The following is a 12571-nucleotide window of genomic DNA, read 5'->3' as shown; positions in this document are numbered from 1 at the left end:
ATAGGACAAGAAAAATAAAGTTGGATCAAATGTTAGACGCTTACAAAAGTTTAAAGTTCAAGTGGTTTTTAAGATGCAATTCTTGGAACTTACAGCAGATCAAAATCTGTTAATTCAACAAAGGGACACCTAACATTGGCACTAACAGTACTAAGACTTTAAGAAAGTTGATCTAAAAATTTTTTGCAAACAGCAGTCATGAAAAATCTTACCCTTGTTTTTTGAAGTAACTTTTACTTTATGCACAACCTACATGTGTAAAATCCTGACTTTGTGTCTTTTATTGTGTCCTGCTGCATGGCTGTTATTTAAGGGGGATCCTAGTCCTGTCAGACTATTCAAAAAACACAGTAAGCAGCATAACTGGAAACACTGAGCTGTGAATTTCTCCTAGAAATCCACAGTAGTTTTCACAGTCATCTGAAGTTAATATTTGTATAGACACAGAGGGCTAAAGTAAATGCAAAACTTTTTCAGATACAGAAGACTGAGCTGGTACTTTGGAAATAATTATCATTTTACCAGATCTAAAAGACGCTTTCTTTGGTTAACAACTTCCATACTTAAAAGGGAAAACAAGCTATCAACATCAACATATTACCCTATTAAATATGTTTATATACTTCACTGTTCATGTTAATAGCAAATCTATATTTATGTACAAATATTTTAATTACTTTTATTTCAAATATACAAACAGACCAATTCCAGTTAATCAAGACTAAAGAAAAGTAAATATAAAATTTTTAACTTCATTGACAATATACTCTTTATGACACATTATACTAACTACATCTATATTTTTTAAAAGTAATCATTCTAGTATTTGCACCATGCAACTACTTTATTGATTATTGCTGATTCAAATCCTTGGGATTTAGGGAAAACATGCTTTGTATCTGCATAGTTTACCCTGAAATATTTAATCCCTCTCACTGACATAAAGACATGAACACTTTCACCAACATCATATCTAGGCCAGAAGATAACTGTAAGCTGTTCTCTATGTAAACACACACATTTGTGTGTCTCTACAAAACCTCTGTGAGATAGGTTTAGGAAGTACTCTGCTTCAGCTCTCAGTGTTACCTTTTATAGTGCAGTGCTGCAGGATTACTTTTGCATATCATAAATAACTGGCAGAATAACACAGAATTTTAAACATATGCAGCAGGAAAAAAAGACATTATTATTATTCAGACAGACCTACTGATAAAAATCCTAAAAAAAAATTTCATGGTAGAGTAAGACACTTAGTGAGAAATCTAACTTCAGTGCTTTCTACACAAAAAAATAGAAAGAACAAAAAAAAATAAAAGGGAAGAAAAAAAGACGATGAGCCAGTATCAAACTGCATGAAGACTACATTCCAATTGTTTGTTTTTGGTATTAACTTCGAAGACAACAGGAATCCCTTTGGAAAGCTAATTTGAAAGTAAATAAGCCTGAAGTTGATTGTTTAACTTGCCTCAATTTCAGAATAAAATCAAGACCATAACTAAAATAATGCCCGGGGCACACTGTGATGCCTGCAACTGGATTTTAATTGACTTGAAGACTGTCATAGTCCTATTATCATAAAACCTGTAATGCACTTCCAGCACGGAGGACCCATCTGTGCCCACCATCCATCTGTTTAGACATGATTGGCAAAGTGGTAGGGAACTCGCAGTGGCTGCCGCTGCCTGAAGGGAATAAACCACAGGATCTTCCAGTGAGTGCCAAAAACTTCTGAGAAGGTCTGCTGCCATGGCTTTCGGGGCCTCGATCTACAGAAGACAGCATTATTAGTGAACGACAGCATGCCCACAGTGCACTTCAGTCAGCTACAACAATGTAGGTTGGCTGGGCATCCAATACTGGACCCTGATGAATTGTGTCCAAGCACCACAAATACAATTTTTATTTCATTACAACACACAGTTGAGACTTAACTTTGGAGAACAGAAACTATCTGTGTCATCAATCAAACAAAGGCAACTTTTGAAGCACAGGAGGCCTCAACATTAATGAAATGTATGTCAAAACACTGCAGAAAGTATCCTTTGATCTGTACTTTTGAAAAGAAAATATAGTTCCACTGGATTTGAGTAGAGAAAGAAAGGGAACAAGATGCAGCTATTTTGTGTACAAGCACTATTAAAAGATTAGTGAGGTGCTGCTACAGATAGGAGGTACAGAATACAGCAACATGCAAAATCATCTTAACAAACAGCTACTCCCTTAGCATTTCAGTAATGTAGGAATTTTAAAGAACTTACATGTCTTCACAACAGTTAGACATTTTTTCTATACTTGTAGTGTCCTGTTAAAGAGGAAAAAAACCCAATGAAAAAGTACTTCTTTACATTCTAAACTTTTAAAATCTCATTATGAAAGCAAGTAACCATAGCAGGGAATTAATTATTAATGTACACTGTTTTGACATTAGTTCAGTAGGTAGCACATTACACATATGCCATACCAGTTTTAAATGAATGTGAGATTACATATATAAATTTTAACTCAGTCTGTTAAATTATTTTTACAGGCATGATATGAAACTATACTGTGTAGTTTGACTACAATACCAAAGAACGGCAACAAAAAATTACAGCATTATTACAGCTAAAATTAATTCAGATATTACAATTAATGCACAGGACATTTAGAAGCAATGTGTATACAGTCCACTCTTGCCACACTCTCCACAAGCACACATTCCAGACTTGGAGTATCCCACTGAGATAACCACAAAGCTACTAAAATGCAGTCATTAACAGATACAACATTTTGAAAAGCAGGAACTAGTCAGAAGTTTTAAAACCATATAGCTTCATGAGTATTATAATGCAAACAGCACAACTGAAAATACACCACGAGTTTCTATAGTTCCTACAATTAAATAAAATACAAAAATTGCTCTCTTGAAACAGAAAAGCTAATAATGTGCAGAGTGAAGGTAATCCTGCAACTAAGAACAACTTAAATTCATACCTTAATTATAAAATATTAAGGAAAGTAACAGATCTGTTTTACCTTAGATCCCCAAAAATAAAACTTTTAAAAATTACCAATAGTGCTTTTTTTTCCTCAGTTTTCGCTATGGATTTAACAAAAAAGCTTCCTTTGTGAGTATCATGTAGGGGGTTTCAAGACACATTTATAGTTCATTACATCCCAAAACCACTTGTGAAGTTCAAAACACAATAAATTGAAATATTATTCATTATTTCAACTCCTTTTCATTGCTAGTTTGGTGTTTCCCTTTAGTTTTCACTGATTCAGGCATGCACATAACACACCTGTCAAATTACACTAGAATTTGAGTAAGACCAATCGTCCCAATCACATACTGACAGAAGGACTGTGCTTTAATTAGGCTGCAACTTCATCATCATCTGGAAACACTATGTAGCACTAAAAACCACACTGTGCTCCTTGATTGTTCCCGCATGCAATTCAGTGCAGGCATTGCTGGGAGTCCAGCTCCTTCTTTCAGGCAGTTTTAAGGGGGAAGGGGGCAATGTGAGTGGGAAATAGCGTACAGGAATCTGATTTCCTGCTCCACCAGACATGGGTGGCCCCAACTCCCTTGCCAATTTTTTGTATTCTGCTTTCCAGCCCTGAAGTGTTTTGGAACAAAATCCCTTACCACGCACTAAACAGCAAAAATCTTAATTCTGTCCATGACCTATCCAGCTGAATCCCAGATGCACTACAGCAAAGGAGAGAAGTCCCCTTTTCTCATGTCAATCCATCAGGATGCACAAATTCTTGCCCAGAAGTTTGTGTAGAGAAGGCATGCCCAGTCAAGGTTACATAAACCACACTGGCCCCATTGTTAGGTGGGTTTTAACATCCACGCAGCAATGACAGAGGAAAGGACTGGAGGCAGCAAACTATAAACACTGCTTGTTGTTTTGATTCCCACAGATAAACTGCTGCTCCTCTCACATTATGGGCCTGTCTTCCCTCTCCTGCCACAAGCGTGGCATTACACAAGTCATTCTCCTTGTTAGGGCAGGACCTGACTTCATAGCCAAGGAATATTCTGCTTCCCAGGACTGGCTTTTTATTCAGCTTGTCAGAGAAAACACCAAATTTGCCTACCACAAAAATTCAGACCTGGCTTTTTGAATAAAAAGGACTAAATGAACAAGAGATTACATCCATGGCATTTCAGCAAGGTGGTAATACCATTTTCACGAGATGCTCCTTAGCTCCTTTTGTAACTGCAAAAAATATCTCAGTTCTAGGAGTTATTCTCTGGTCAACCCAAAGCTGTTTATCAAAGAGTACAAAATAATATTAGCATATTTGAAAGCAATAATGGCAAAAACAGTAACATGCTACTCCAGACTCCAAATGGACATGTAGCTATGGAATATTTATTCTACCATTTCAAAAGAAGGGTCTTTAAACCAGCTTCAGGTGCAGAAGTAACACTACCAAATACCTTAAACATGGCTTTCTGCTGTGTTTCTGCACATTGCTTATTCATTAATACACTTGTACTTCCCCCTAAAATACTGGTTTTGAGATTTTTGGGGGGAAATCACAGACTGGAAATGGAAGATTGTATTTCATTTTAACTATTGTCATGGCATGTTATCAAGACCTGAAAGGTTGTCAGGGTCTGCTGCCCTCCAAACTGTAACTTGGTAAATTAACTAAGTTAAAGTACCAAACCAGGAACCAACTTACTTCCTTTCCTCCCTTCCCTTTCCTGTCTTCCCTTTTCTCCCTTCCCTCCCTTCCTTACCTTAAAATGCCAACATACACTTCAGATTACTTTTGCTTTACAGTAAAGAAACTGGGGCTGAGCAGTGAGTCCTTTCCTTCTTGGATACTTTTTTGACATTTAAAAAAAATTTAGAGCCACAATTTAAAAGCTGCAAACTAGCAAAGAAACATTGCTCTGAAGTTCACCTACTTAACAAGTACTAGTGACTGAACTTAAGAAACAAAAGACCTTCCCTGCCCCTCATACCTTCCCTCCCCTAACATTACTGCCAAACAGGCTAATTTGAAATGTACTTTCATTTGAGAGTGAACCAATTTACCTTTTCCCATGAAAGTGAAACTTCACAGCACCCCAGGAAAGTCACCTCAGAAGACAGGAGATGAAGGAAAAGGAGAGTACCACAGTAGAGTTTTGACCTGTTATTTAAGGCTTCCTTCTCAGACATGAATTTTTTTTCTTTTGGAGACAAAGGACCAGAATAACCACTATTCTTCTGAATGAAAAGGTGGTCTGCTCATTAACACATCTCATAAATGTTTTCCAATCAGAGTATCATCTCTCTTATGCATTTGATGTACACCAAGGTTTTGCTACAACATCAGAATTACTGTGTTCAGCCTAAGAGGCTTTGGCTGTCTGCATCTACTATCAGCTTGGATTACTATTAATACAAATAGAACTGTGCTAAGATTTTTTTCTAGACTCAAAGCTAATGTTAAAACCTTTTTTGAGCACTGGCACTCATCCAAAAGTTTGAAATAACTTGGTATGAGCAAACATCACGTATCTATGGAGTCCTAGTAATCTCTAAAAATACTTTGAAATTTGCAATTGAATACAAGATGAAATTGACCAACACAACTGATTAATTTGACACAATGGGTCACCTAGATTCCCAAAGTCATCCAGATTGGAAATAAAAATTGCTCCTGCACCTGGTTATTCAGAGATACATACCCAATGATAAGCATCTTAAAGCAACCACAGGAAAAAAAAAATCACACCTTAGTGAAACAGGAAAAAAAAATTAGAGGAAATACACACAGGAATAGGAATAGGAAAAGGGCAAAGTCTCTGTTGAGGGGAGAAAAAATATGGATTTTTTTCATTCTAAGGATATACTACAAATCCATAAGAGCAGTTTACTTACTCTAAATGAAGTAAGCTACTGCCACAGCTAAGACTGCTATAAGAGGAAGGAGAAGAATGGAGAGAAAGGGATGTATGTAAAAGCACTGACAAAGTCCTGCAAACCAACCTCAGATTCACTCACAAATGAATGCATCCACATTAGCTCCAAAGAGAACTGCACCTTTCACATCTATGCTTCTATTTAGCATAACCAACTGCCAAAAAAATCTTAGAAAGATCACATACACTGTTTAATAATGTCCTGTAGGATGGGTTTTATCATGAACTAATTCATCATGAAAAAAGCACATGCAAAGGATATTTTTCACTTATTGATCCATGTTTTCAGATATTTTTCGCTTAATGATTCATGTTTTCCAAAGTATAAACTGCAATTTGTAATTTACCAGACTAACTCCAAAGCATGCAGCTATAATTCCTTATTCAGTTTTTCTTTTATGTTTGCTTAAAGCAATCATTACAGCTCTATTAAATCCTTGCAGTAGTAGAATGCAAGCATTATGCCATGCTTTTAGAATATTCACAGTAGATGAATCAGCAGAAAAGTATGACGAAGCAGAAAACAAAACTTGCAAGCCTTCCGGGATGTGCAGCCTTTGCTTTTATTTAAAAGTTCAAGACAACACATCCTTTATACAAAGGATTTTTTTTTGTCTTCTATCTAACATCATTTCATGGTGTGCATGCAAGTGACAGATTAGCAACTCAAGAATATAAAATACTAAACACAGAAAGAATACATAGTATTTGAGAAATTTTCTTTTCTTTTGGCATTAAATACATACTGAGTTTACTTCTCGCCACTTCTTAGCATTCTTTCCTTAATCTAGACTTTTCATATAAGATGGCAATTTTATTAATTACAATTATGTTCAGTCTGAAAACTATTAGTTCTATTTAAAGGTTAAACACCTATTTCAGACTTATGTGCTAAATGAAAAATAAAGCTAAATTCTGTTACTTCTAAGGAATAGTTCTGCACTCCTCTGTGTTCTGATTAATTTAGTTAAATAGATTTCCAATTTATTTATTTATTGGTTATTAGATACGGACTCAATGAAAAGAAACCATCTAAAACAGAGGCACTACAAGTAGATCTCTTAACTTCAAACTATTTCAAATACATGGCATGTTTTCTGCAGACAGCATGACAAGAGACACAACAAAACACATTATATTTATTGATCCTTACAAATACCATACGACAAAAATACAAGGGAAAAATATTTAAGAAATAGCTGCTGATTTTCTTCACAGAGAAGTCATTTTATGATGTCTAAATCTGACCAGCAAAATGTACTCAGCCCCTGGGATTCTAATATTATTTTTATAGTTACTTACCTTCAAGTGGTTAAAGGTACTACCTTTACTATTAGGAAAATATATTAGTTAATGGACTTCCTCTTTGAGTGGTGAACCAGGGATAATTCTGACATGATATCTGATTATATTTATACTCCTTGCACAATATAAAATCTGATTACATTTTCTAACTTGCACTTTTAAATTAAAATATTGTAAATTATTCATTTCAATAAAAATATTAATATTTATGTAAGACCATGCAGTGACCTAAATAAAAGTGATGATATCTTTTGCTACCTGGAATGTCTTACATTTCTATTTATTCCTACATTTTAAATAGCTCATAAAAGAGGGTTTTAAAAAATAAACGAGTATTTTATTTTTATGGTAAATATGTATTTAGAGAAGTCAGAATACTTTCATTAAAAATGCTAAACAAGGTGCAAACCTATTTGAGAGAAATAAGGCAGAGATACAAAAGAATTTACACAGTTAACAAACTCGTATTCAAAGACCAGGACATTACCAATTCCTGACAATTTAATTTATAGAACTTCATGCAGTCTTCTAATAGGAGATCTAGCTATAGGTGGATTTAAGGTAAAGACAGGAAAAGGGGAAAGGATAAGAATAATGAGGAAGAGGAAGACAGATAATGTTAACATTAGTTTACTTTTTGTTAGTAATTTCCAGTTATTCTTTTGGGGTTATAGTTTATACATGCTTTGCTTTCCCTCTGTAATTATTTTATAGCTTACTCTATATTGTAGCCACATAAAGAATACAACTGCCTGGAAATCCTAATTTCCCCTACCAGTCCTAATTTTTAATATGCTAAACTTAATTATGAGGATTAATAGTTCCTTGATTACACTTCTGCCATGTTTGAAAAAACAGGAAAGCCCTTAGTATTCACTAATCAAAATAGTATTTAATAGATTATCTGATTAAAGATATGACTGCAAATATTTTTAATTACAAGTTACTTATTAAAGACAGAAAGCATTTCAGCATAACTAGATCACTTGACACTCGGCATATTAAATGAGCAATGGATCAATACTATACAATATACAAAGATATAAAAAGCTCTTGATTTTACTAACAGAATAACTGCAGCTACATTTTCATTATTTTTAAACACAATCTTTGTGAAAAGACTGGAAAACTACCTCGTAAAATACATTTGCTAATTTAAGGTGAAAATGAGAAACACTGCAACAATAAAAAACAAGTATCAACACTTTGAAAAGCTTCTAGGTAGGTACCATATTGTGCACCAGGCAGGCTGTTGAAAACTATTTTCCCTTCTATCCTTCCTACAGAAAATAAAGCGTAATTTCTCTTTTCTACATCCAGAAAGTACTGATGCAACAGGATACTGGCATATCACTGCACACCATTCAAACAGTTAATTAACAGGAAACCCTGGTAGCATTAATTAAATTAATAAAGTCACTGTCCACTTAGTTTATGATAATACATCCACTACCTTGCACAAAGGCCACATGGTATCTATTAAATTTATAAAAGCCTATCCATTAAATAGTTCTGCCCCAGAGAAACAAGTTAATTACTAAATAATTTCAATGAAAAGTTTTCCTCTGCAATACTAGCATAAATCACATTAAATCATATTTAATGGACCATAATGGAAGAATTAAGAAAATTTCTTTTCTTCCATAGAAATAGTTTGTTGCAACATATGGAAAAATGAAAACGCTGTTCAGTGTTTGAGATAAAAACAATCAAAGGTAATCCTTTAAAATTAGGGTTCAGATTAGTCTCTGCAAAGGATGCTGTTTAACTGAAACATCTGGTAGTGTTATGTTGAGAGACAGGCCTTTTTTAACTTTGGAAATGAGATTAGTAGATCAGTTATTTGTAAGTGTCCAAGTAATTTCTAATTATTTTATCTGGGTCACAGATAATCCGCTTTTACAGGGCTCCCACAATGACATCAGAGGATCACTGTTGAACTGATTATCCTGTTACCTTCCACTATCCATGGGAAGACCGGATTTTCCTTTTGTACAGAGAAAGAGAAAGAAGTGGCTGATTGCTTCAGACAGGTGGCAGCCAACAAAATAAAGAATACTACAGATCTTGAGAGGAAGAAAATCTCATACATGCAAAAGGTACCAGCTTTTAAAAAATGGTCAACAAACTGAATACTTCTTAGCTGTATCTGGTACAATTTAAAAACTCACTAGATATGAACAAATATAACAATAATCAGAAAAGCCATAATTTAAAAAACAGTATGCCTTGTCATTTTTTCTATGTTTTGTAGAAATGCCTTGTAGATCAAGCATAACTAACAGAAGAATCCTGCAGTATAAACAGAACTGGGCTTATCATCATTTAACTCTTAATGTGAAAAACATAGAGAAATAATTTCTTAAAACTAAAATGGAATATGAGTGAGAGAAATGCAAAATCCAGGAGCAATCTTCTATTAATATACACATGAGCACCCTGGGCATTCCACCTTTTTTAAAAAGACTAAATAACAGCACTCTTTTTAAAAGAGCTCCGTACCTTCAACAGTCATACATCAGAAACAATCTGGGGTTGATAAAACAGACATTTTTCCTTGGTGAATTTATGCTTTTTCCTATGAATAAATAGGCAAGTTATGGAGGGTTTTTTGAGGAAAACAAACATCTGTTACATATAAAAATGAGAGAAAAATCCTTGAAAAACACATGTCAAGAAAATATGTTTTGAGAAAGCAAGAAAGTTTCTGGATACTATTTGATTTATCTTCCCAATAAATTTTATTATTTCATATAACAAAATCCAAAAAAGCAAATGGAAATAAAAATCAGTAACACAGATATATCCTTCTCAATACTTTCTTCTAGCTTAAATGCAAAACACTCTTTTCTAGATAAACTTTGGTTTTGTCACTTCAATACAACATTATTATTACATGCAAGCAACTGTTGCACAAGATAGATTGTCTGCATTTTTTTTTTCCCCAGAAGATGGACCAAGTGATAATTTACCTATAAATCATACTTCTATGACGTATGACAAAGCACCAATAAAAACACACACCTCTACCTTCATGGAATTTTATATGTCTACACTGGCGCTATCTTGTTACCTGTAGTAATTCAGGCCAAAGACTACTTGTGCAGTACAAGCAGCTAGAGGAGGTCTGAAAAGTAACAATAATCTTCAAAATTGTTACTTTCAGTAGGAGAGTAAAAGAGTTGCACCCTTGTAATGTGTAACTCACAAAATTCTTTCTGGCATGATCCTGTCTTACTTAAAAAAGTTTCCATCTACTTTTCAAACAATGTAATTTAAAAATCAGGCTGTCTGAGAATGTAAGAACACAGGCTCCAGTTAAGGAATATAAAATTCTAAATTGCTCTACAAGAAATTACAGGGAACAGAGGAATGGTAAAGAAAGTAACAAAAACTAGAGACACGCAGGCCTTCAACATAAATGCATAATCATTTTGGAAATTACCTTTGACTGTGTTTTAATTCATGGGTGAAACCAGTTTTTTCCATCCAGTTCTCTAAAAACTTGAATATTTTAAGTAAGAATACTAATTGTTGATGAGATTTTAAGAGTAGTATCTTCTTAAGAGTCCTAGAGTTCCTAAATTAGGATTTTAAATTTCTCCCTATTTCAGAGGCTTATGAATTAGAGAGAACCTAGATACTTCTATTTCCAGAATATCCAAATAAAACTTTCTCAAGAGTAATGTAAAATACTTGCCAGAAAAAGTATCAAAGTTCAGGATGAAAACAAAATTAGAGGCAAATAAAGCTCAAGAAAGCAACTGGGGAAGAAGGACAAAAAGAGCCATGTGCCCCTTCTGACAGAAGTGTGTTTCACATATGCTAGTTTCTAGGGAGAAAGCACTAATCCTGTATACAGAGGCCACCTCAGCTGCTCCTCTCTTCATCAGAACAATTCATGTCAAAAGTTCCTCTAAGGACAGTTTTTGCCAACCAGCTGTTCTCCTCTCATTGCAGGAAGTCACCTCCTTTGCTCTTTGGCTTCCTGGACCTCCAAATGACTTATGAATCGACTTGTGCTAATGATACCCTAATAGTGATACCACAATCACAGTGATGGCAAATGTTCTCAGAGAAATTACTGTGTGGTAGGTCTATTAATCACCTTATCAAGCACTACAGCCTCAGGAACATTCTCTCTGTAAGAGACAAATTTTAGTATACAACTTTACAAAGTTTTCATTTTTACCAGAGAGCACATTTTTTCCAAGCACCTTGGAATAGATATCAATACCAATATCAATAGATATTGAACACATATGAAGCAGGATAACAGCAGAATACACACATATGGAGAATACATTAATATTTTTCTTAAACACCTTTTAAAAATTTGATCTACTGTTATAACAAATGACAGTTACACAACGACAGGCACAGATCAGTCAACTGTGCAACAAACCTGAATTTTGCGAAGTGCCAGCACACATGCAGAATACTTCACCTGCCCTTCAGATTGTGCTGCTTTGCTTTTCTTTTTGCTTAGTTTTTAGCTACTGCCCCATTCCAGAAAAACATGATGTAGGATATGAGATATATTCTTTCCATTTTGCATTTAGCCAGACATTTTACAACTTCTGAAAATATATATCAAGGAGAAGAAAATGCCAATCCTATGAAAAGCTAAGAAAAACTTTGGCTCCTTTTTATGGTTTGTCAATCTAGCACTTAGTTAAATTATAGCAGAGTGTAATTCTGCTTCTAAAAATGCAAATTTATTCTACACATTAAACTTTATCAATCTTGGTGCTATGGCAAAAGGATAAACCTCTGTAAATATAAATACAAACCAAGAATCCGGAATTTTTTAACAAGCATATCCAGTATTCCTCAAAAACATGGGCCTTAGCTTTATATTGCTAAAATGCAACAAAAACAATAGGCTTCATTTCTGGAAAATTATGTCATGATGGTCAAGCAAGTTTACCTTATGGAAAATCAGGCAGTCTTGTTACAAAAGGGTTAAAGTTTGATTAATCTTAGATTTATCTTTCTTTCCAAAAATTTTTGCAGCACTTGTAATGTTAAACACCAATGAACCTTAACCTGCTGGACTCATTCAGCAGCAGACTGCATCCACAGAAGTTCAGATCACAGACTAAAAGTTTAGACCACTTACTGTCTCTGCTATTTAAAATAATCTTTTTTGTTTTCCTAGGAGTTGTGGAATTAGTCTTGGTATATGTTAAACTGCAAAACGAGGCACAAGAGCATGAACTACAAAAATGTGTATTACCTGTTCTCCCATACAAGCACAAGAGTTGCTTTGTCTCTGTCAAAAGGCCCATGCTCTTGTCCCTTACACACATCTCTAGGCAGCTTCAGCAATCACTGGAATTAATGCTT

General features: G+C 34.5%; 1 protein-coding gene across 5 annotated transcripts in view; it reads right to left on the bottom strand.

Moving 5' to 3' along the window:
* Positions 1-331: 331 nt before the first annotated feature.
* Positions 332-12571, bottom strand: part of ZDHHC21 (zinc finger DHHC-type palmitoyltransferase 21) — a 34834-nt gene continuing 22594 nt past the window's right edge. For all 5 annotated transcript variants that reach the window (XM_039729953.1, XM_039729954.1, XM_039729955.1 and 2 more), the window contains 2 exons: positions 2262-2305; positions 332-1769 (listed from right to left, as the gene is read on the bottom strand). In XM_039729953.1, the coding sequence (XP_039585887.1) occupies positions 1637-1769; positions 2262-2305 (177 nt within the window). In that variant the 3' untranslated portion in view covers positions 332-1636. The remainder of the gene's footprint in view (positions 1770-2261; positions 2306-12571) is intronic.

The sequence above is a fragment of the Passer montanus genome, unplaced genomic scaffold, assembly GCF_014805655.1.
Source record: "Passer montanus isolate IOZ18808 unplaced genomic scaffold, ASM1480565v1 scaffold7, whole genome shotgun sequence".
In the NCBI taxonomy this organism is placed as follows: domain Eukaryota; kingdom Metazoa; phylum Chordata; class Aves; order Passeriformes; family Passeridae; genus Passer; species Passer montanus.
Note: the sequence above shows the minus strand (reverse complement) of the source record. Positions and strands in the feature narration are given on the sequence as shown.